Source organism: Colletes gigas, unplaced genomic scaffold (genome assembly GCF_013123115.1).
Source record: "Colletes gigas isolate AHSC1104 unplaced genomic scaffold, ASM1312311v1 Colletes_gigas_Sc00006, whole genome shotgun sequence".
In the NCBI taxonomy this organism is placed as follows: domain Eukaryota; kingdom Metazoa; phylum Arthropoda; class Insecta; order Hymenoptera; family Colletidae; genus Colletes; species Colletes gigas.
The window spans coordinates 5,996,357-6,022,554 of NW_025106635.1; the positions used below are offsets into that span (position 1 = coordinate 5,996,357).

A 26,198-nucleotide genomic window follows, 5' to 3' on the forward strand; every position below is an offset into this window, starting at 1 on the left:
ATTCTGCCGAAAATATTGCACAGGGAGATAGATTACAGATAGATTTGTCGGTTAGCGGAGAGCGCGCCGTGGGGTTAGAAAGGAAAAAGGGAAAAACGCGCGGGAAAGGTCGGTGGCGCGAAAGGCCGTTCGATTTGCCTGTCGCGAGGGTATCGAAGCGTAGCGGGGAAGAAAAAAGCTTGTACCGGCGATACAAAAAGCCGGGAGGAGGACGGGAGAAGCACCTGCTATTCATCCATTGGCCGACGCGAATCCGGGTCAGAGTTGTTTCCCTTTCGTTTCTTTGGATCGAGCGTTCGTAAGTTGGAAAGAAAAGAAACGAAAAAAAAAAAGAGGCTCACCGAGATCGCACGGAGGCTCGTAGTCGGGCGATATGCTCGCGGGGCAACCCTCGAGCGTGTATGCGTGCTCGGTGCGTCCGTGGCCGCTGGTTCTCGCGGTGCAGTGGAGGGAGAGAGGCAGATTAGAGCTCGATGGGCGAGGGACGCGGGAGGCACGGGGGGCGGCAGAGCGTCAAGTGGTAGGGGGAAGAGAGAGACGTGTCCGTCCAGGGTTTGGTTGCCAAACGATCCGAGAGATCGCGCTCGCGTCGCGTTCAGCCCGTTTGCGCCTCCGAGCCGCGGGCAGAGCTCTCAGTTGACGCTCAGTTCGGCTCAGTGAGGCCAGAGAGAAGAAAGGGAGTCTTTTCGTGTGTGTAAACATCGCGCGTGTGTGTATCGCCGCGGCAGCCACGGGGACTGGACCTCTCTACCTGAGGAACCTTTAGCCGCGCGCTCCTCCACGATACGCGTCCAGGGGCCCGCTACCTGCCTTTCGGGGACACGAGGGGCCCAGAACGAAGAAAAAAAAACGGACCGGTGATCCGCCAACGTCCGACCACGAACGGTCCGTTTCTACTTTACCGCGGCGATCCGTTTGCACGGCGATCCCGCACGATCGGTTCGCAACGATCCAGCCCGCGGGATTAAACGGTCAAGGACAGGGAACGAAAGGAGAGAAGCGTTAAGGGACTGTTGACGAGTGGAGGAGGGCAAGTGCGCGCTGAATAGACGTGTCGCGTGTGCATTCGAAGAGAGTTATGAGCAGGGTGACAGTTGCCGTTGAGGAAGGAGACGGGACGACATGCAGCTCGAGCATGGCCTGGAGCGGGACAACGACAGCAAGATCGTTGGAGCAGTGAAAGGAACGTGGTCGTACTATTTGTACGACGCGACGCGTTCGATCCTCTTTTCGAGGGGACGTCGATTGCCAAGTGTCTTGACCGCGACATGTTCCAGCCGCGCGCTGTCCGTTGACTGTTACGAGCATACGTCGTCTCTGGTGACGTTCGACGATCGTCAGGTCGCGTCGAACGCGCGAAACGTGATCTACCGCCTCGAGGAATAACCGAGAAATCACGTAGAAACCGTACACGCTGCAATTTACTGCACTTGGGGTGTCCGAGCGACTGTTACTAAAAGCGTGCTGTGTCGTTTTGTTTTCATTCGTTCCAACCTCGCGTGTCGCGCGTCATCGTTGGAAACCTTTTGCTGTTGGACCATTGGGAAATCGCTCTCGGACGTACCATCGGCCGATTTCCATCGACGACGTCCCCGCACGTGGCCCATCAACCTCGATCAACCTCGGTCATCGTCTTGGACGTTGTCGCGGTTGTGGTGGTGGTGGTGGTGGTGCATGGACCTTTTCTCGACGGATTTGCTACGCATTTTATCGCGCCCCGGGGCGTCTTCGTTTTCCTCTTCTGGTCGTTCTCTTCCCTCTTTCTCGTTCTTGTTCTCTGCCGGTCCGCGGTGTGTGTGACGTCTCCCTCCGCCCCGCGCTTACCTACCCCTCCACCTGTCTGCCGCGCCGCTGCACACCCTCTCCTCCCTCCGTCAACCCTGCTCGCACGGCCGCGTATCCCTACGATTTTCCTTATCCCCACCTTCCTCGCGCCACCTCTGCCTTCCGCACGCGTTTTCTTTATTTATTCCGCGATTCCACGGAGCAACGCGACGTTACCGTACGCGATGATTCCCGCGTCCCTTCTTTCCACGACGTTTTGAAATCGCCTCGCGCCGTCACGGACACGGTATTTTGATCGCACGCTCGCCGTCGACGAATCCGTTCGGTGCTCGTCCGCTCTCGACGCGACCGTCCTCGTAAAATCCACGATAAAAAAACTCCCGCTTCTCCGTCGTCTTCGTCTCTTTCCGTTCCACCGCCTCCTCCTCCTCCTCCTTCTTCTCCGTCTCGTTCGGTCCGATCAACCTCGTCGTCGTCCGTCCTTGGACCGTAAAACGCAACCGCGCGAAACAACGATGCAATCGCGGTACCCGATCGCTTGGTGAAAATCGACCCGCGTCGTCCGGTGACTCTCGATTTTCCCGCGCGGTCGATCCCCGTGGAACGTCCGATCGGCGCCGATCGGGCCACGGACTCCTCGCCACCTACCGTCGACGTTAACATCGCCGGCGTACCGGGCATCGTCGTTATAACACCGGCAATCAACTGTCACCATCTGCACCATCGCCGATCACGTGGCTTGCTCGACGGCGACGCTGTACGACAATGTTCACGCCGCGCCGCTGTGCGGCTCCGGCGTGGGCCACCCTGGCTCCGTCACGCCGATGGGGACAGCCACCGGAGCGGGGAATTCCACCGGGGTGACCTGGTGGGCCATGATGAACGGTTCCCTCTACGAGGACAGCCCGCCACCGGTCCCACCTTCCGCCTCCAGCCTCGTGTCGATCCAGCAACAACAACAGCAACCGACCTCGACGCCTGGCTCGCACCAGCAAGCCACGACACCGACATCGCCTTCTGCACAAGCATCCTCGGCAACGACAGCGCCACCGGCACCAACGGCCAGCGCCAGCTCGACCTCGCCGAGCGCCTCCTCGGTGGCGAGCAACAGCGCGCCTGGTCCTCTTCACATACCCGCCAAGAGGTTGACCGCCACGCCGGCAGCTTCCTCCTACGGGGAAGTCGGCTGCGTCGAGTCATCGGCACCGCCCGCCGCTGGACCAGCGGGCGTCATTCGTCATTCCCACTCGTCCTCCGCTGGCTCCCAAGGCGGCTGGAGCTACAGCCCCCATCATCCCCAGGACTCGCACTACTCGTCAGCCGCGACCGCCAGTGACACCCTCAATCACCATCAGACTTACGGGGGAAACAATCCCCCGACCTACTACAACCTGGCGGCGGACCCTACCTCCACTTCCGGCTCCTCCAGGGACAACCGGAAAGCCGGCACGCTCAGCTTTTGGTCACCGGCAGCGGCCACCGCCGGATCGACCGCCACCGGCGGTTCCCCGTCCGATTACAAGTCCTACAACTCGGTCGGAGTAGCCTCCACCAGCTCCTCCACCGGTGGCTCATCGTCCGTTGCCACGGGGGCCACGGACCCGGCCGTCTCCTGCCACCAGAGCTTCTCCCAGAGCTGGTGCAACTACGCCCCGTACACCACGGCCAGGCATCATCACCCGGTGGACACGGCCGGTCATCATCATCCTCACTCGCAACCCGGGGTTCCATACTTGACGCCGTCCGCGGCGGACGACCGGGGCAGGGTCACTGCCGCCATGGTCGCCGCCGAAGGAGCCTTTCCTCACGACGGATACGGTGGCCTCAGGAATTACGGGGCACCGGAGCCAGTCACCTCCAGTCCGTACCCACCTCCAGGTAAGCATCGACTCCGTCCTCTTTAACCGCGTCTCTTTACTTTTTAGCCGGAGCCACCCTCACGGTAACGTATAAACTCTCGCCATTTTGTTAACGCAATTTCGAGTACTAGTTAAGGTACGGTCGCCGAGATCTTTCCTTGCGAATGGCCTTGGTCAGAGGTCTTTATCGTCCAAGATAGCGACAGGTCACGTGATCGTGCTCCAAATCCGTTTTGCATCGGCCTCGTCGACCAAAGAAGAGGGAAAATGAGCGGCAAAACGTCCGCGAAATTTAAATGCTCGAAAACCGTAAATAAACTGACCCCGTCGCGCAAACGGTCGAGTCATCGTTCATTCACGTATTTGGTCACTCTCTTTTGTCCCCACTCGCCGTCCTTTTCTCGGGGTCCCTGGAACCCATGAAACGTCGCATGAGCAACAACGGCGGCGGGTTTATTGGCGGCCGTAACTCGTAAACTCTGGCGTGCGCCTCCGATCAGCTGATCCGTTCCATGACCCGTACGGGTGTTCGGTCTTCTCCTACTAACGGCCGTTCTCGCTTTCCTTCCCGCGTACGCTGTCGCCTCGCTCTCTTTCGCCCTTCTCGCCTTCTCTTTTCGCCGCGAACGCGCGTTTTCGAATTGGCCATCGACGCTCTCGATGATCGATACTCGAGATTCCCGGCACCGAGAGGGTCGCGTGTCGAGTTTCGTCCGTCGAACGGAACGGAACGCGCATACCGGGCTGGCCGGGGGCGACGCGTAACGCAACGAGGCATAGATTTTTGCCGGCGATTGGCTCTCTCGCTGGCAGCAGGTAGAGAAGCTCGTCGCTCGACGGAATCGTAAAGAGTAGGAAAATACGAGACACGACGGCTGCTCATACGGGCACGCACGGCCCGATAAACGAGATATCGTTCGCGTGATCCTCTCGTCCACGAAGTTAATCGTATGCGTGGTAGGGGAGGTGCACGCGCAGGCGTGCGATACATACAAAGTAGGGGAATACGAGCGCCGCGTATAGTTTAACCGTGCACCAATAGATGGCAGCTCCATTATCTTTGTTCGTTCGTCTGGTATCGGAGCCGCGAGCCGCCTTCGACGTACCCGCGGACGACTCTCGGGGCCGCCGTCCACAATTTTCGAACAGTCGAGACGGACAGGTGCTATCGCGCGACCACGATACTCCATTCCGAACGACCAGATAGCATCTTCCTGTTCGGAATACGTCCTCGTCTTCTACGCGTCTCGTCGTTTAAAGACCACTTTCGAGCCCTCAACGACCGGTCGTTTTCTCTTTTTAATTTATCGCACGATTATCCGCCTCCTTTTTGGCCAGCTTTAATTGAAGCTCCCGCGTATTCACGGGCCTGATTAGGCACGTGACCTGAAACGTACGCTCGCGGATCATCGTCTGTCCGAAACACCGGGCTCGAATTTTTCTAGAGCAGCTATCGATCCTGATTCTGGCTAAGCTTGCAGTTAGGGCTAACGGTTGGCTGAAGGGCTATTCTTTTGTGTCTGTATTTAGTCGTAACGAGCAAATTTTCATTTATTTCTGTCCCATGTTCTTGTGAAAAAAATTCAGAGCTGCGAAGTTATTAGAAACGCGGACAAATGTAGGCTCAACCTGTTGGAGTTTTCTGTCGAGGGTAGTATGCGCCCTAGCCTGTTCACTGCTGAATTAATCAATACTAGGAGAATCCTATGCGCTGAATTAATTCCACAGCTTATTTTGTAACAGTCACGCTAATAAATGTACGGAAAAATTGAGGAGGCTGGTCTCGTAGAATTGTCTGCGAATGTATGGTATTTTCTTTAATTCGAGTAATATTGTTAGCCACGCTCGAGTATGTTCAAGTGCAATTTATAAAAGTTTGAATCTTCCATACTCTTTATGGCGTAGATCCGCCCAAGCAGGATTTTAATGCCCGCAATATCAATTTCGTTATACGGGAAGTAATTAACGACGTACAGAATAATGTTGTTGGAAACGCCATAAAGGTTCGCAAGTTCCTAGATCATACGATTCCGATGATTCCCACTAAACTGTACGAGCAAACTATGAATACAATAATTTTTTTTAATTATAATATAATGTTGTTTTCGTTTCCACTGTGTAATTGCTCGAACGCGTCCAGAAAACATGGAAAGAATATGCATTCCACCGATAACGCGTCGCCGCTGCACAGATCACTAAACATAGATAGCGAAATGCAAATTCTGACAATACTCGTTAACAATTCCAGAATTGTTGGGAAAGAACTTTTCCGCTATAACGCACAAGGTCGGGCTTGGATGATAACATCACCGACATAGGGGAGAGTTGCCTCGTGTATACTGGCCGCCTAAATCGTGCTTCTTCGCTTCCTTCGTTATTGCGGAGCGTAAGAAACATTCTGAATATATGAAATAACCCAGCAATAAAATATTAGACTGCACAGCTTACCCCCCACTGCTAAACCCAAGCTTACTTGTTGCTTAGCAACCATCCCCTCCAATTGTCAACATCACGCAACGAACGAGGCTTTCGTGAAACGATCGGGATCCTATCGATAATCTTGTTCTTCCGTTTCTATTTAGAATTTCTGGAGCTCGTTTTTTTCCCCAATTTTTTGTTACACTCTCCTTTTCTTCGAGCCCTTCTCCAGCCCTTGGTGTCTTACGTAAACCACTCGTGGCACCGTGTTTCTAGGGTTAAGTTTCCGTCAGTGAATCGCGTGGAAAGCGGAGGCCATCCTGGGGGTCGTATCTGGTCAGAAATCATCTCGAAACCGAGGCTCTGGACGCGTCTATATCGTCTCTCGTCGCTTATATCGGGTGTACCGTAGCCGTTCGTAGTTTGCGACGAGGCGTCGGACGCAAATCGATACGTCATTTATTCCCGCGAGTTTCGTGCGCGCACACGTTCCCCGTGCACGCTGACATTCGTGAGAATCCTGACCTTTGTTAAATAATTTGCATATTCTAGCGTTTTAGTGGGCAATAAATTCCTGTCGCTTAAGCAATCGCGCCGCGATACCCGCGGAACGAAACGAGACGAACGAACGCCCGGAGAAGAGCCTCCGCGGTGAGTGGACAGAGTGACAAGAGGGACGAGAGAACGGCGAAGGAAAGAGAGACAGCTTGAGAGGGAGACGACAGACGGAAGACTAGAGGATATTACGCGATCTAATAAGGGTGGAAGAAAAGACGAAATTCGGACCAACCCCCGGAGCCCTTCGTAAAAAACAGAACCAAGAACGTTTATTATATTCTCGCGAATTCTTCGACGGAAAATCGAGGAAAGGGGAAACGGTTTTAACGATGATTTACGCGCATTTGCATCTCGCCGGGGATCGTTGTTGCAATTGTAAATAATGCTTCCTATTTTTGGACACGATAACGTTTCGTCGGGGAAAGGACGCGCGAACGGCCCCTAAATTACATCGATGGTTTCGAGGTTCGATTGAGGTGGCAGGTGGAAGATTGCAAGTTTGTTGCGCTCGCGGTCGATTCGTTCGCATGCAACGATTTCTTCGCCACTCTTCGCCGTACTTCGGGTTAAAGATAGACGTACGGGACTCGGCGCTGTCGTAATCTCTTCCTTTCGCGCGCCTCGACAGCCAAACGCCGATGGGAAACATTCTTTTCCATCGAGCTGGCGGAAAAGCTAGTAACCTTGACAACTTCTTACGTAACTTTTTGTTCTATTTTTTATTCGACTTGCAGTCGATTACAATACATCATCGTCCGGTTGCTATATTCAACGCTGACCTTGCTGCGATCTCAGACATTTAATAAATTGAATCATATCAGCGGAATACCAACTTGCTACATAAACAACTCAACCAGGACGAGAAAGAAATTCTCTTAGATAATTAAGCTCTTACGCGAGACAAAAAAGTGTTACATCCTTGATTGTCGTGACTCAGCGTTCAAGTAAAAAATATACATATGCTCCTTGTAAATTTAAATTTAATTTGTAAATTGTGCTGTCACGAGCCCCATTATTTTCAAATATTTTTTTTTTTAAATTATTTAAGAAATTTCGCCCGCCTCCGGGAGAACGTGTAGTAACAGTTCCGCGTTTCGTGTTCAACGTTCGATGTTTTCCGCGCGGTTAGTACAACCGATCCAATTATATCATATCGGCTGGTTGGTCCGGTGTGGCGAACCCTCTGTGTCCGTACACACATGCGTGCGTCACGCACACGCGTAGGCGGCCTCGGGAACCGCGTGCTTCCAGCGTCGGGTGTGAAATTCACGATCCCGCGACCCCACGACCTTTTCCTTTCGAAGAAATTCTGTTCCGCCGAGGGAACTCGGTCGCTCTTGAACTTTCTACGTTTTGGAATTGTTTGTTTTTCGAGGTCAAGAGACTCCGGAGCAGACAAATTAGAGCCCAAAGGGTATCGCTAATCGACCGATCCACGTCGTTATCTTGGAATTTTAATAATTGGAGCACGATCGTTCAAACATTGGGAAAGATTAATTGTCTCTTTTTAAAGTCGTTATCGATACTCGAACAGCAATTATACATTGTAAATATGAAATTGACGCGTCTGATTAAACAGATCGAAGAGGTCTCTTGGAAAGAGAAATCGAGAGACTGCTTGCTTCTTTTACTGCATCGATCCGTCTCTATATGCGACGACGCGATGTCAACAGAGACTTCATTCGGAAGATACTAACAGTATTGCGTGTCTCGAGATCGACTAATGAATCGAGGTATTTGCTCTAGGCCCTGTCAATTCGTGAGAATCCAATAGCAATTCTGTGAGATGGAAAGGGAACGACTATGGTCATTTGTGCTTGTCCGTCGAGTATCGATAAACGGAGCATACCTAAAAATTCACTTTATACCGTCGCCATTCTTAATAAGAATTAAAGAGAGTCCTCGACTCGACGGGTGTATCTAATTAAATATCTAGGTTTTGTTTATTACCGGCAAACTAATTGTGTTAAGTGATGTGGGGTTCCTCCCCATCCTCGTTGTTTTCCGCAGGTTCCCTGGCGGGAGTCGGCGTCGGCGTCGGCGTGGCTGGGATGGGCGTCGGTTGCGGGAGCTCTAACCCCCTGGAGTGGACCGGGCAGGTGACGGTGAGGAAGAAACGCAAACCGTACTCGAAGTTCCAGACGCTCGAGCTGGAGAAGGAGTTCCTGTTCAACGCGTACGTGTCGAAGCAGAAACGATGGGAGCTGGCGCGCAACCTGACGCTGACCGAGCGACAGGTGAAGATCTGGTTCCAGAACCGTCGGATGAAGAACAAGAAGAACAGCCAACGGCAGACGCAGCAGCAGAACAACAACAACAACAACAACAGTAGCGCGAACAACGCGAATCATCACGCGGCGACCGGTAGCCATCATCATCCGAGCGCCGCGCATGCGCCTCCGTCGAGTCACCACGTGGTCGCGCAGGCGCACCACGCGAACGGTTCCGCGAAGCATCATCAGTGACCCGTGGCCTTCTCTGGGGTCGTGTTCGGCCATCATCATCACAACCACGGGACAGCGAACGGGTGTACCGGGACTGGGACCGGTACCGGAAGCGGCAACGGTCACTCGAGCCTGGTCACAGGTCACAGCCATACCCTTCACGCGCCCCAACCTCAAACGCCTCTAGCGACCCACGCAACCGGTGCATCGAACACCGTCACGCCTCCCACCGCCATCGTTCATCCTCACATTCACGCACACGCTCATCATCATCATCAGTTGGCGCACGTGGCCCAGCAGTATCCAGCGCTTCTTCATCAGACGCCCCATGGTCTGGCCGCCTGAACACCATCCGAAATGGCAACGGACGCCCCAGAGAAAACCTCGTCGACGAGCCGCCATCCACCCCCGAACCGGCTCGTCCACGGAACCCACTCGTCGTCGCCGGAGAACGGCGGCGGCGACCTACGCCCGGATAGATAGACACCCGCACGCCTATCGAACTTTGTTCAGCAGCTGTTCAAAGACTGCCTACCACTTGTAAGGAGAGATAACGTTTCGCGAGTAGTATATTATTATTATTATTTTATTATTATTATTAATATTATTATTATTACGAATCATCGTCATCCCCCATCGTCATCGTGGTTATTATCCAACGAAAGGAACACTGTTGTATAGAAGAGCGTGACTTAGCGGCGTCCTTGGAACGTCCATCAGCAGACTCTTTTTCCGCGTATCGGTGTCAGGTGTCGTCGGTCTTCTTCGAGTAGCGCGCATTATCGTATATGCGGCACCAAGCAATCTGTCCAATTCGTAATTCGGTAGTACTTCCTCCAGTTATACATATATATATATATATATATAGAGTAAAGAAAATTAGTGTCACTTAGTGTCTGTCCCATCCCGTGTCACGCCATCCCTCTTCGTTGCAGCTTGGACGAACTTTTCCCACCCTTTTCGTATTCCCTGTACCCTGATCCTCCCAACCCAGGTCTAAACTGCCCCCGAAACACGCGTATGTACGTTTGCACTGTCTTGCACTGTTCAGCTCGCTCAGTCTCGGGAACCGTTAGAGGAGATCGTTGGAAATCGCGCGGGAAATCGTTCGAGATGCGACGCCATTGGATCCCGTGGCCTACGACACTGCGGTCCACCGAGAATCGCCGGAGGGGTGGCTCGTTCGCTGCTGGGGTAAGTGCGTAGAAACGGAACGAGGTCGTCGAAAAGCGTTCCTCGGGGTTGGTTTGCACGCGTGGCGACTTTCTGTACAAAAGGGTTGGGTGTCGCGGATATGTTACGCGGCCCGGTTGAGTGCAACGGATCTCATTCTTGAACGCTACTGTCTGTGATTCCTGGAAAGTACTACGACGGACGTCGAGCGCGCGTTAGTCCAATTTCCTCTATATTTTCGCGGTGAATCGATCGTTTCGTGGGATCCAATGTGCTCCGTTCGTCGACAGCGAGGCTGGACAGTGGGACACAGATTCCGTGAACAATCCTGGTAAAGATTAGTAGATCCAAATCGCAGAAATTCGTTCGGACCGAAGAAACGGAAGGTTCGTTGGATCGCTGGTTGGATCGAGGTCGTCGAGACTCTAGTCGGCGATCCAAGGAATCCTGAGATCGGAGTTGGCAATTGGGACGGGTCCGGAGGAGGGGTCCTCGACGCGGTTGATTTGAAAACGCGATTTCGCGGACGCCTCGAACGGACCCAAAGCAACCATGCGTTCGGAGAATTAGTCTAATTATGTCCAGAATGTCGTATTCGTCGCCTACCAAGGATCGCAAACTAGTACCTATAATTCTTATATTATATGTAAAAACAAACGACTTAGATTTAAAGGCATACATAGTGGACTACCCTGTGGTCGACACCACCGCCCCGAGGCTGAAGTTAGGATCTTCGTCGCTAAATTATGGTGCGGTGATCGATTTCGACTCTGGAAGGGTCGAAGGATCACGATAGTTAAAAGTTCGAAGATCGATTCATATTCTTCTCTAGGAAGAGATACTGGATAACGTTCGAACAAACGGACCTCGGTTGTTAATCGTTTCGGTATTATTAGATTGTTAAACGCGAAATTTTGTTTTTTTTCTCGTCAGATCCCGCGTGTGTGTATATCTGTTGAATATCGATGTTCGCGCGTGAAACGCGCGTGCACCATCCATCGGCGTCGAATGTTTAAAAAAACGGTGGATGCTATTCGATTGTAATTAGTTGAAAAGTATCTGATTCGACAGAACTGATTATTGTTGAACATTGAGGATCTATTGCAGTGCCGCGAAAGGTTCACGGTAGATCGGGAAGAGCATAGTTTGAAAGAAAATTCTTAATCTTTTTGAGCTCGTAGAGTTTAGAGAACAGAAACCTAGCACAGTGTTTTCACAACTCAAATTCACTATAATTTACATTAATACGATACTTAAGCTTGACGTACACTTGTTTCGCCTGGAAAAATTCGCAACTGCGTCAGATTTTTGTCGTTCGAACCGCGAGCCTGAATTTTCTTCGGAATTCTCGAATCTTAAAAAGGTTCGGAGTGTCTCGGTCTACCGAATCTCGGATTTCAAAACATCAAACGACATCAAACGGTTGTTCGAGACGACGTTCCCTCTCGAATCCGACGACCTCGAGTAAAATAGATCGACGTCCAAACATCTGGGGACGTCGAAAATGTTCCGAGCCTCGAACGATACCACATATCCAAAGATTTTTCAGACTTCAAAAGATCCCAAGGTACCCTAGAATCGTTGATAAAGGGTGATCGGATAAATCCAACCACGGAAAATTCAAGACGAAGAGGACTCGGATTCGAGGAGGAACGTTATCCGGAACGGCCAGGAATGGATCGTCTCGGGAAGATCGACGATCGAAGGGTGCTCGAAGCGATCTCGGGAACGAAGCCCTAATCGCGGCCTCGGAGCGACGAAGGGCGAAGCGTTTACTACCTTTTAATTGGTACGTCAGCGAGTAAGTAGGTAATTTAATCGGATGTTAAATGAAAATAAATATCCCAGTGGATCTCTATTCTCTAAGGTGCAACATTGTCTAAATTATAAGGGCCGCTGAACGCGAGTGTGCATGCCTACGATATGCTATATATAAATGTACACATACACGCGTATTTTCTGTATGTACCTTGCCGTGCTCGCGCGCGTTGGGGACTTTAAACGGGGCCGTTACCTTTTCGCGTTCGAAGGGAACTCGATTGGTCGCTTTCCACTTTCATCAACTATGTTTCGCGCATTAAATTTTTAGTCGATCGCAACATACGAGCAAACATCGAAGAGGTCGTAATCATTTCATAAAACCGTGTAAATGTTTTGGTAATTAAATGTGATATTTTTAAGTTTTTAATAATCGATCTCGATCGCTTGCTTTTTAGGTAACACGTGGAAACGCGGTTTGTTTAATTGTTTGAACGATACGCGTATCGATCTCGAGTATGTTGGGGAACAGAGATTTCCTCGGTAGCTTCCAACTGATTTCGATCGAACCGTGGCGACAGGGGGCAGGTGTGCAGTTATTAAAAAAAATGGGAAGGAATCCGTGGGAAATATATTTGTAAAATTCGAGGTCTCTGGATGGAAAGTGTATCGCGGGAAAGCGGAAAGGTGGCGAGCTTCGGTGGAAAAATCGATAGAAGGAGAAAGGAATTTCTTAAAATCCGTGGACGCGCGCGCGCGCGCAGGCTCGTGAGTGCGTGGGTGCGAGGAAGAAAGAGAACGTGAGTGTGTGCGAGCAAGACAGAGAGAGAGAGAAAGAGAGAATGTCTCACAGAATATCCCCACAGCTCCGCAGGGAAAGATGAATAGAGTCGTGACAGGAGCGTGATGAATCGAGGAACGACATACGTATCGTATAATTAGACTAAACGTAAACGGATGAAAACATTAAAAACCGGAAACACGAACCACACACGTACACACGCGAAACAGACACACAGCCACCGCACGTTACCGAGAGATATTTCGGTCTCGGATTAAACGATAATATAGCTCTGCCAGGATTATCATTATGGGTAATTGTGTAACGACGACTAAATATGATACAGTGTAAGGAACGCGAGATAAACGAAGGGACGTGAGAATGGAGAAGAAGAGAGGCGGGAGATGCGCGAGCGTGATCGGTGTCTGCACCATTCGGACTTCACACCGCGAATCGATTGTAATTAGTTGCTAATTGTTCTGCTGCTGACGATGTTCATCGCGATTATTAAGATTATTACGATTATTATTATTATTATATCATTATTATTATATTATATTATTATATTAATTATTATTATTATTGTGACCGTCACGTTAATATTATGTTATTGTTTTTATTGTGTGTTGTTTTGTATGTACCTATCAGCCTTATAACGATCACGATATTATTATTACGACGTTGACGATACAAATGGATCTACATGCGCTCGTACAATTATACACACAAAGGACACACACACGGGAACACGCAGCTCTCGGCGAATACGCAGAGGAACACGGTGGTTGTTAGACCGTGCACGGATATTTTTTAATTCACCGCTAGCCACGCCGGGGGGCGCAACAATTCGTTCCAGATTCCCTACTTTCCTCTGTTATTTCGTTTTAAATGTTACTTTCGTGCCACGAGAACGTTATTAAATTTAACTCGTTCGATGAAAAAAAGCTTTAAAGCGCGCGTCGACGAACCGTCTACGGGGGAATTTTGCGATACCGATCCGAAACGATTCGTCGAGTTCTCGAGGTATCGAGACGATAGGTTGTGAGCGCGAGAGAGAGAGAGAATGCGTGAAAGAATCTGTGTTTGCGTGTGCGTGAGAGAGAGAGGAACGCCAGGCTGTCTCGTTCACCCGAAACGAAAAGAAAATGTTATGCATTGCGAGACCGCGTGTTTATTTTGATATATATATATTATAGATATATTCGAGTTGCTGGAAGAGAAGAAAAGAAATTGTTCTTGCGTTATTATTTTTGTCCTTTTTGTACATTGACGGCTAGGCGGTCAAGTCACGTTTTATATTTTCTCCTGGTCGGCGAAAGGAACATGTGAAGAGAATTACAATTATATTATTGTTTCATGCTCAAACATTGTTATTTTACTCGATCGACGTACCCCCGCGATCGGGTCGATTTCAATCGAACGACGAATACAAATTTCAGATCGATAAATCGATAAATCGGTTTATGAATTCAAATTTATCGCCGAGGTCTTTGAACCAACATTTGGACGCGAACAATGAATACAAATTTCGTTATAAATCGTTCTTTTTCAAATTTGTATAGTTTTCGCTCATTTCTTTCCCGTCGCGATCGCTATAGAGAAAGGGTTGACCCGTGCTATCGACCTTTCGATCGCAAAAGGTATGGAAGCATACCTGGTCGCTCCTCGACTCTAGGACAATGGTTCTTACCGCCTCTGTCAACAGTTTCCCCGGAAAGTCGATAACACGAGTGAACCCTAACGCGAAGGGAATAGGAACCGATAGAACGCGAGCATTTTATGAGAGTTCATGGCTCAAATAATATCTAACGATCGAAACTCGCGACGCGTCAGTAAGTCGTATCGATAAGTCACCGTAACGTAAACGAGGTAAGTAAATCGACTCTTTCGATCATTGTGCAATTTCGTTCGCTTCGAGATCATCGAGAACATTTTCATCGGCGAGTAAAATTAATTTGCACCGATGAAAATATTGTTGTTGGCACGAGGGCGACCGGATCGATTTTAATTTTAATCGCGACAATTGGACTGGTTAATGGATAAGCAACGTTCTGCGAATTATTCCGAGTCCCCTGAAACGAACGAATCGTCGCGTGGATATTTAGAGGCGTACGCGCGCCTAAGGTTCTCGTATTATTTTAGCCATGAAGTACCAGCCGTGTTTTCCAAAGTCGAACAGAAACGCGTAAATTTGGTATATTTTTCATCCGTCGCTTCGAACCTATCTGGAACGAACAGATTTTGTTTTAGGAGAAACGCCTTGGAAAAGCTTTGGAAACCACCGCTCGATGTTCGGGGCCTCCGAGCGGACGCGTTCTTTTCGGAAAAGTGTTCCGACACCTGATGACGCACCGATGTCGATCTCATCCGTAGTTGTTTATTCAAGGTTTCCTATTTTTCGTGGCAGGGATCAGTGGTCGTCGATTACCGATGCTCGAACAGAACACTTTTCCGGGAGCACAGAGATCCCGGAAGTCTCAAGCGGCTCGGTCAGCGAAGGCCTCGAACAACGTTTAAGGGAGGAGTATCGTTTCGAGCAAAGATCGCGAACGATCACGGTAAATTGTTTGGTTCGCGTGGCCCCCGACATACGTTTGAAAAAAAGTTTACGCTATTACCGAACACGTTCGTCCCCAACCCCCGTAATCGAAACCTCTGTCTGTTCTTAGCTGTATTTGTATGATATTAATTACGGTCGTAAGGTAGACTATTATACGCTACTTGTAAATAAAGACACACAAGATTTATCCTGTATTGAAGTGCAATAATAAAAACATGTTTAATTAGTGCCAAAGTAATTTGCAGGAGATAACAACGACACACGATCCTCTTGCGCGAGGGATACTCGTGGCTCTTGGAATGCGCCGCGGAGAGGTTCCTTTATAAAGTACTGCACTTTATCGCGGAAGTAACGGGAAAAGATAAACGGTTTTCCGCGAAACTTGGACGTACTCGGTTTTCCGCCGCGCGCGTACAGCAATTTCAGAACTTTAATCGCGCTACCATTTTAACAGGGTGATTTCGACGATCGTCGTATATTAAATCGAGCCTACCAAAAACGAGTTTAATCCGTAGGCTGTCGTCGACGCGAAAGCTCATTAATTATTAAAAATAAAACTCCTCATGGATGGATTTATACCGGTCAATAATTATTATTTTATACTTATTTTTTTTGGAGGAGAATAGGTTTCTCCATTCGTTTATACTAATCTCTTTTCAATCGTTTTGTGTTGCAGTAATCGACGATCTACCGTAATTCTAATTTCTCGAGCAGTTCAAGTTGCACGATCAACGACAACGTCGATTTCCTCGATCTCGAAACATGCCTATGTTTAAAAAATCATAACTCCTGAACGGATTGGAGGTTTTTAATGTTTCGAAATGCAAACGACGCGTCTTTCGATGGAGAATATGTAGAAATTCCAAAAACGTACGAAAAGTTGCTCCTTAGCTCCGTAAAGGAAGGAAAACCCCATAAAAATAGTGCAATTGTTGAACGAAATTTTTCGGCAAAATTGAAAAGTATCAAATCATTCTGGAAAAATTATTTTCGGTTGCAGGGGTTAATTACAATCATTTTTAGTGAATAGACATACCCCCGAATTCCTAAGCATTTTGGAGAAAAAAATTCCTTACCGGTGCCTAAATCTTTCGGCGAAAAAAAAATATCAGATCGTTCTGGAAAAATTATTTTCGGCTGCCGGGGTCAATTACAATAATTTTTTGTAAATAGACATACCCCCAAAATCTTACTCACTTCCGATAAAAAAATTCAAGAAGCTGTGAAATTTTTCGTCAAAATTAGAAAGTTTCAAATCGTTCTGGAAAAATTATTTTCGTTCGCAAGGGTCAATTACAATCATTTTTGGTGAATAGACATATCCCCGAAATCCTACTCACTTCCGATAAAAAAATTCGAGAAGGTGCGACATTTTTCGTCAAAATTAGAAAGTTTCAAATCGTTCTGGAAAAATTATTTCCGCTTACAAGGGTCAATAACAATCATTTTTGGTGAATAGACATACCCCCGAAATCCTACGCATTTTCGAGAAAAAAATTCATAACCGAAAGTACAATGTCTGACCATAAATGATGATTCCCCTTTGGTGAAAGAAAATTTTAAATCATTTTGAAAAAATTATTTTTGTATGCAGGGGTTGACTACAATCATTTTTGGTGAATGTACATACCGTCGAAGTCCTACTCATTTTCGAGAAAAAAAATTCTTTACATGGCAATGGTCGTGCCCTAAGAGAAACCGTGTTTATAGCCTGTAGACTCCTATACCTTAAAGAGAAATTGCGCGAAAGAGGCAGAAATAATCGGTGCCATGCACCGGAACGTCGACGCAAGATGTTCCAGAAGGAAATCGTCGCAGAAGTGGAGAACCATTCGCTGGAAACTCCGTAGCATTGGCTTCTGGGTCGAGTGACCAACTTTCTATCGATAAAAAAAATTCAGCTCGGCCGACTAGGCGGTTCGCGTTATTGCTGCTCCTGGGAACGGTCACAGCCCTTGAAAATCCGAACGTTGGGTCGAACGGGGGAAAAAAAAATTAGAAACTTCTTCCCATCCCCCTCCAACCCCCGAACTTTCTAACCCGGTTTTGGTTTCACCTACTTTCTCAGTTTCTCAAAGTTCCTCGATCGTGACGCGTTCTTGGAATTTTATTTATTCTATTCGCGGGGAATCGATCGGTAATATTGTTTATTGTTGCGATTGCGAGCAGATACTGGTTCGTGAACGTTTTTTTCAGTGTTTGTGGGCCTTGTGCGTGGACTGCAGGTAAGAGATCAGCCATCGGTGGTTCCTGTTGCAATAATACCAGCAACTTCGAGGGAATCGGTGAGTTCCAAAGTCTTGATATTATTATTAACGTGCAGCTAAAGATATTCGTAAAGCCACGCGGTCGTGTACAAGGTGAAAAATATCGAATCAGAATAACGGAAGGCTTAATAACGAGAATTGGCCGGGTAGGTGTAATTTGTAGGACAATATTTCACGATTAACGCTCCCACGTCGACTCATGAATAACTCTTAAATGCAATTTCATCGCTGCTGTTACGCAACGCGGGTCGCTACTGCATATTCCAAGCTTTGAGCATTTCTACGATGCTCTATGAAGCCGCTCGTCTTATTAATCACGGTTTTCCTGACAATAATTCATTTTTAATTAGCACCAGCTTCATAAATTCTAATCCACGCTCGTTAGCCGGTAAACAGAGGCGAGATTGCTGTACCTGCGTTTTATTTTATTTTTATTCAACGTCTTTATTGCGCGATCTATGCTTGGGAGCGCGGTTAAACGCTGTCGCAAACCCAACATCGAACGAACGGAAAATTTCTTTTCGTCGCTAGATAATAATTTCGGGGCGTGTAATCGTCGCGACAGCCAATAGGGAAACTAACGAGAACACCGACTTTGCGTTCTTCCCACGCAACTTTGTTTCGCGGTGCATTCGCGTTACCTGGCACGCGAAGGACGATGCGTCCTTCTTATCTGGTCGTCGCGACGGAGGTCGGATCGCCTCATTTACGCCACCGACCATAAGTTTAATAGCACCGAACGGGGAAACGGAACAACACCATTTTGAAGAGTTACGTATTCTCAATGTCGAGCATTATCGATACGTTTATGTATTCGCCTCTGGCAAAATTCGATACCGGAGCACATTTTTGCCACGTGTTTCGCGGAAAATATCGTGCCACGGATCGGTCGCCAATCACCAGGCTCGACTTCGCGAAAACCTGTTCCGAGCCGCGTAAAATGCAAACGCGATACTCCTCCTCGCGATTATCGTACATGCAAAATGGCGTGTTACAGCGATAAGAAAAGCCCCAGACATTTTTAGAGCGACCACGTTAAATTTCGTTGTGCAATCATGATCTCTCGCGAACCAAGAAGCGCCCGATAGATCACAGGAGATATAAAAATTACTATTAAAACAGGCGATTCGCGTCGTTATTTCTGTAATGTCTTATGTTAGAAATGTTGGTTATGTAGCGTACGCGCGTTGGTAATTAATACGTCGGATCTACTTTCACCGCGAATGCCTGGATCGATTTATTTTATCTCGCGCGTTTCGCCTCCTCTATCGTAATCGACTGAAATTCCGTAGCCAACGATATAAAAGCTTCTGCGTACCGGTTGACGCGAGTCGTTAATGTCGGAGGCAAGGAAAGGTGGATCGGTTCGACGGAATAAAATATTTCGGCTCGACTGGATCGGAATTTGCAACATTGTGCGGAAAATGGAGAGGCGTTCGAGGGCTTTGGAGTTAATAAAAGGTTGACGAAACGGAGGAGTCTGGTTCTTGGAGGCGACCAAGCCGCCCGCCCATCTTGGTCCACCTATTCGACGAAACTTACGCCCACCCGTGCCCCGTATGACCGCTACGGGGCTTTATTCCTTTCCTCGAATTGAATTTCATATTAGGAAAGTCGGGGGTTGCTTGCTCCGTTTGCAATTCAGAGCTCGGTACCGGACATTTAAGATGGTCGAGTTTTCGAACTGACATTAATTTATCGATCTTGCGATCTGGTTATTACAAAGCAACCTTGATTTCCCATAGTCTGTTACCTAAAATAAGTATTAAGAAGGCATTCGTAGAACTGAAACGAGAGCCAGAATTTTCTAGGCGCTTCAATAATCGTGATCGAGATCGGAGGGAAATCGACCGAGCAAGAAAGGCTCTAGCAACTTTCACGGAATGGACGAACAGGGAAAATGGAAGGAACCCGGTTGCTCCAGAAACTATCGAACGCGAAGCTGACGTTAATTTAGCGAATGGCCGATCGAAGGACGCGATAAGGGGTTGGAGTCTGTTCGGGGTAAGGGGGATCGACGAAAGTTCCGCTTTTGTTTAAGCTAATCCCATTCGCGAATGACGGAGAGCAATTCCATTAGAAGGCGGACGAGAGTCTGGAACCGCGCGGAGGGTCAAAGAACAATTCGAGGGAGTCGCGAGCCTCGAAGGGGGTGGCGGGGGTTTCCCCATGGACCGAATTGAGACGTTTCCAGCTATATTTCCGAGCCATCGGACGGACAGTTACTGGCGAACGACTGCGCGTACACCCGTTTGGATTCGAACACCCATGGCGATTCGAGCTTGACCCTTGGGTCCTCCGGAGTTTAGGCTGGGGGGTCGATGTTTTTCAGTCGAGGTACGATCTTCCGCCATTTGCATTCGCCGCTACTAAAATGTTCGAGAGAAATCGTGTTCCCGATGTAGAATCCCGTCGGAGTCGTTACTCGTTTAATTTGTATTTATCGTGGAGGATCAGTAGTTTTTGATGGGGCATTATTCACTCGTATAATGAACTATCAGCAATTTATAGATTAATCTTTATTACGGCTTGTAACGTCGGTCACGCTTTGGTGCTAGGATGGAACAACATTACGAACGAACTGGAGTGCTCGTGTAATCGGACGTGCTCCAGTAATCGAACCATGTTTTTATTTAGTATAAGAAGTATAAACAGCGAATGAAGAGGGATAGGTTGTGACGTGGTTCGAAAAAAATGATTACGAAGCTTTCAGCTTGGTTTTTACCAACTGCAGACCGATGGCGGGGGTGTGTTGGGATGTTGGCGGTTCATCGTGCCGTCCGAATGTCGCGAGCGGCTCTATTCTTAGAAGACGATCGCGCAGAAACACCCGTATTTACAATGTAGGTGTACCGCATGTAAAATATTGGCCTTAATATATAGCGACCGTCGTGTCTGAGGACTGCGCGGCTCTAAGATTGCACGCGTAGTGGGAGGGCAGAGGGGAGAGAGAAGGCAGAGAGGTATTTAATACGTTTCGGCGCATAAATTGCCGAGTATACGGGGCATTATGGGGTGGGACGGGACCATCGGTGTCCATTGGGCTTCTCTCTCCACGAAGTCGTCGCTGTCACGGCCACCATGTTGACCGCCGTAACGTGGGACATCGGTTTCTCCCTCTCTTTCTTCCTCTTCGGGTCTACTTTCCCCCTCCTGGCATTCTTCGATCCCCAAGGAACCGTCGAATCGAAGAAATCGCTTCGTCTCTTCTCCCGACGTTAAATAGACTCGTTTCTTCGACCGCTCCAGCTTCGATAGATTCCCAAAATCAGACGTTCCCTCGCCTAAATCGCGTGATCCCGAAGATGACGCGTGACGTTTTAAAGGAAGCGTCGTGGGATCCATTTCGGGGGCAGGCCTTTGCTGTGGAAACGGTTCGGGGAGCCGCGAGAGATGTCTCACCGGTTCCGGGAAGCCGGTCGCGGGGCGCGTTCAATTTATTTACTCGTCCCACGAAATCCGGCGCTCCGATTGGCCGCCGCCAGGCCCCGCGGCGTATAAACTCGGACGGGTCGTTCGGGCCGGGCTGCTGCAGGGTTCCTCATATTAGACTTTTTCGTATTCCTTGGGCGCATTTAACCGGCTATTTTATGCTCCCCGTGGTAGGATACCAGCAGCGTCTCCCTCGCGGCCGTGGCTCTCTTTTGCCAGCAACCGAATAATAACGCCGAGAAACGGTCGGTGCCGTCATTTTGAGATTTTATTATATCGCCGGTTTTCTCCTCCCCTCGCGGACAGGACTTAACCGCTCGCTCCCGGTATCCGCGCCTTAATTGGGATTAATACGGACGCCGATCGCGACATGTGTTGCACGCGTGTATGCGTGTCCGTTAAAGTTTCTTCACGTTTCAATTCGATACCCGGGGCCCGCGACGTCGACGTTTCCGACCAAAAACGAACGCTCCGCTAACCGTGGACGAGTCCGCGAGTTTGTAACCGGCACGACACACCGACGAGATCTCCGATCTTCTCGTGTTGCGATGGCCACGCACCACCCAGCCTCCGTCGTTCCTTTTCATCCGATAAGAGGATCCCCGGTAACGAAATACGGTTATTCGATAACCGGACTAGTTACACTCCGCGCGATACACGCAGGAATATTATCATCTTTTAACTGGCTGAGCTAGAAATTATTCAACCTTCCAGCGTCGTAATAGACTGTTGATTCCGAACGGTAGTTAACTTGATAAAATCAACAAACAAGTTCCCTACGCGATAGATCTGCTACCGATATACAGCGAGTCGAGGGGTAGGAAGAGATAGCTCCTTTTTTGCATAAGTGCTGATAGATGGTAGTATTTTATTTTCCCAATGCTAATTTCAGCGATAACAGAACGGTACGCGAGTTACTCCATTCTTACTTTTATCGTGTGTAATTCTAACGTAAAATATCGGTTAGATAGTGTTCCCACTGGCTTCGACTAATTGTTTATCCTTGTGTTAAAAATATCGTCCTACGAATCGTTTGTGAAAAGATGGCCGCGGTTGCCTCGCGGATGAACGGCCATCGTACGAGAGAGGACCGAATGTTTTCGATGCGAAATAACTTTATCCGCCTGCGATATAAGAAAAGTATGAACGAATTCGGCCAATCGGAGGCCGTGCACCGAGATGGAATCAAGGAATTCCATGGCTGAGAGAATATACCGCCGGGAATCCGCGTCTCTCGTTGCTTCGTTATACGAAATCGGTTTTAATTCTCGGAGCGAACGTTGGCGGTAACGAACCTCGCGGACGCGAACCGGAATCGGGACGATTAAGCGTTCCTGGTTGACTTTAATAAGTGTTACCCGATACTGTGGACAGAAAGGGAGAGAGACAGGGAGGCGCGCGCGATTTTAATTGGACCGACGAGGCAGTAAACGTACTCGCGAATCGCATTAAATGGCGTCTCGTTTCCATCCGGGCGAAAACCCGAAGACAAATTTACGCGACGATACGAGCCGTTCGTAAAAAGGGGCGGTGGGGCGTCCAGGGGGCCACCATCGGGCGGGGGGAGTGGGCGGGGAGGGAAAGGCGAACGAACGGAATGGGAAAATAACGTTTCTCTCGTCCGTTGTTCCACCGGAGAGCACCATTACCGGGAATTACGTGGTTCAGAGAAACCAAACGATGCGATCGATCCAGACAATGCCTATGTAGTCGCGGTACATTAATTTCCTTCTAGGAATCGCACTGGGTCATGCGCTGCGACAAAACTACGCTCGGACGGGAAACGCAGAAGGACGCAGCGGATTCGACGAACGATCGAAAACCACCGTTCTGACACTTTCCCAACCGCCATACCTTCACTCAAACTTTCATCGTTCCAATACTCAAATTAATAAACTCCTATCGTCGTTTTAGTCGTGTCCATTTTGATCAAAAGGCCCTCCAAGCACCTGTCTTGTTGTTTCATTCGTTCGGATGTTCTTAAATATTGAGAAGCTTCTCTCATTTCGCTGATACGAACGTGAATCTTCGGTTTAGAATCGAAGAAATTCGAACAATGGGTGCTTCTAATACCCCATCGAACGTGCGTTGAACTCTCCTTTCGCTCGCGAAAACGAAGATCGTGTAAAATAAACGCTCGCCGTTGTATCGAAGGAACAATTAGGAATGTTAATTGCACAACAACTTCCGTAATCTGTATAATTGAAGTTCCGTTTCCACTCCGTCATGTTGGCTCGTTGGAACTGATTAGCTGCGCGCCTCTTGCTGTAAATATGGCGCGGAGTCGGGCTAATTTTATTCACGAATAACGAGTAAAAATAGTATTTCGGTTTTTGCCCGTCGCCTAGCTCGCCCGCGTATTGCTGCTCAACATTCCTTGCTCGATTCTAGTTTACGGAACGAATTCAAAATCGCATAGGCAAAAGGAAATATTCGTTAATATTCAATCGATCGCACGAAAACCTTTGGTAAAACACTTTTCCGCGTACCCAAAATAATTTCAATGCACTCCGAGCTTTCCGGATGAAATAATGGAATTTATAACAGAAGAATGTTGCGGTAAAAGCAGATAGCTATGAGTGGAGCGATAAGAGAGATCGATACGGACGAGATTGGATAGTTTAAGTGGAGAATCGGTGTTAAGAGTATCGTAGATAAGAAAACCAAGGTGGAAGCTGCATGTTTGTGCTTCGTGTCGAGCCAGCCAGACTTCCCCAACGAGGGGAGAGACGCGATCGTATTTACGACCATTGTATATGAACCGGGAACAAGAATTTTGGACACGTTGTACGCAGAAGGCAAGACGAAAGAAAAGAGACGAGGACCGTGTACTATGCAGCGACAATTGAAAAGGGAGGATACGAGAGGCCGGGACGAGTTTCCGACGAATATAGAATACGAAGACGAGTGCACGACACAGATTCGAAACGCTCCAAGTTCCAAACTAGTTCTAGACGAAGAACAACATTTCCGAAGACTCTAACAGGCGCTATGGCCTCAAGATGGAAATTGTCCCGAACAGTATCGAGCTTCGAAAATTATCAGAGCACGGAGACACGGTCCAGCAAACTGGTCTAATTTCTACTTTGGCGAAGAGTACACAATTTTTACATCCATTAAAAGAACAGTCTTTGCGTTTACGTTATTAGATTTTCCTCTGATATAGGTTTTAATTATCCGTTGTCGCGCGTCTGTGACAAATTGGTGCAAGAATGAACGTAATATAGTAAATTAAACACGGTATCACATAACCTGTACGCGATAAGCTGTACAGCAAAAAACATGTTAAGTACGGGTTCATAAATCGTACCGGGTGCCATATAAAAATCGCGTTAAGTTTTTGGAAAAATGTCGATTTAATCTTTATTATAATTATAACACGAGCATAAAATGAATGTAAACGTATTCCAACGAACCTACTACTTCGTCCATGGTTCTCCACGTTTTGCGCGCATCGAAGTCGACCCGAACCGGACCGAAAGAAGCCACCGAAATACTCTTTAAAAAGAACCGTCTCGATAGCATGGCGGATGGGCACGGAGCAGAGGCTCCCAGCATCCAGAGACGTTGACGCACGAGGTACGTTTGAAAAAACGTGTGCACGAGTTACATGTGGTTCGAGTGGAGCACCGGAGGGCGCCACTGCACAGCGACAAGAAATGTCCCCTACGAGGGAGCATTTTCTCTTTGTCTGGTCGCGTTCCTCGCCCTCCCCGCCGCCGGGGCAGACAGGGTACTCTATTCTTCCTACGCGGTCTCTCTCGTCGGCCCTTTGTCTATCCAGTGGACTCTCCTCTTCCGATCGGGAGCCGCGCCCATGTTGTCGACGACGCGTTGTTCCTCCGCACCGTAAAGTCTGCGAGAAGGATCGCGAAAACTCGGGCGAAGCGTAATTCGATCATCGGGTGGTTTCCGTTTGTACGGTTTGGCTCCATATCGAGCCGTCGGGACGCCGATCGGAGCGTCGTCGTATCCACGGATCCTGTCTCGGTCGCGGCTTCGCCATCTTCCTCCGGCGGTGGCCTACGCGGCAGTCGCAGGGAGAGGGAGACTCGTCGGCTGCGGCGTCGGGGGCGTCGGGGGCGGGGGATACCGTGTAAGCACCGACAGGTTTCTCTCGTCTCTGTCCTTGGCCGAGGGTCCCGGCGCAGCCTTTCTCCTTCTGTTGCCCGGACGGGCGCCCGCGATCGGCGGGGCGAGAGAACCGGGGCGCGGCTCCGCGCAGCTCGTTCGAGAGAGGAGAGGCGAGAGGAGAGTGACCGTAGTCGTAGCGGTCGGGAGAGGGCCGAGAGGGGAGAGCGTTCGCAAAGTGTCCCTAAAACTTTTACAATCGCTCGGCTTGGCTCGCTCGCTCTCGCGTTCTCGCTAGGGCTATGCTTGATGGCGTATCTTCCAATGTGAGTTGCCCATAATACTAAGATGTACGGCTGCGCCGGTAGGGGTCCCGCTTGGTCTCTCGCCTCACTTACTACCTTATAGTATAGCAAAGCCAAAGGCGTATAGCGCGCCGAACGTCGAACGTACGCCCGGTTCCATCGCGTTTGCCGCCAGTATTTCGTCCGGTATTTTCGCGAGACGAGTCTCTAGCCCTCGCCGACGGGGCTGCTTCCCTCGTTTTCGCTCGCCGGTGGCACTCGAGCGCGCCGCTCCGTCACCCCCGTGTCGCCGGTCTGGCCCGCGGTTCCCTTTCGCGAGCACACGCGCTACAATCCGATCCGGGGTGAATCTTCGTGGAAAATCTCGTGCGGACGTGTCGCGTCAGTGGTGTGCCAGGTAGCTCCTGGTCACGTGATTGTCCGGTGGGTTCGTTGCGTGCTGTTGAGAGTGCGTGACGCGTCGCCGTCGCCGCCGTCGTCGTCGTCGTCGTCGGAGCAACGGGGGAACTCGAGCCGCTCCAAGCCTCATGGTAAGCGTCTTAGCAAACTCGCGACTTCGTTTCAATCGTACGATAACGCCTCGCCGGTTCGTGCCGCGCGAATTGTCTAGGTCACGCCGAGCGTAGTAAAGCCCTACCACCGTTTTAATCGGCGTCATCTAGAGCGAACGCGTTCTAACGGATTGTTTCTAGCCAACCGAGACCCCTCTCCATCGGGCAGACGTCTCGATTGGTGACTTTCTCTCAGACGCGATACTTCTATCGCAGAAAGCATACGCTCCTAAGTT

At 49.3% G+C, this 26,198-nt stretch overlaps 1 protein-coding gene across 2 annotated transcripts; it reads left to right on the top strand.

The window, feature by feature from the left end:
• Window positions 1-733: 733 nt before the first annotated feature.
• On the top strand, window positions 734-9,550 carry LOC122395503 (homeobox protein abdominal-B-like). Of its 2 annotated transcripts, none has more exons than XM_043393114.1 (2): window positions 734-3,663; window positions 8,592-9,550. In XM_043393114.1, the coding sequence occupies exons 1-2, from the start codon at window positions 2,610-2,612 to the stop codon at window positions 9,083-9,085; spliced, it is 1,548 nt and encodes a 515-aa protein (XP_043249049.1). In that variant the 5' UTR covers window positions 734-2,609; the 3' UTR covers window positions 9,086-9,550. The 2 variants fall into 2 exon arrangements, with proteins under 2 accessions (XP_043249049.1, XP_043249050.1); XM_043393115.1 differs by having other exon boundaries at window positions 8,631-9,550.
• Window positions 9,551-26,198: the final 16,648 nt, after the last annotated feature.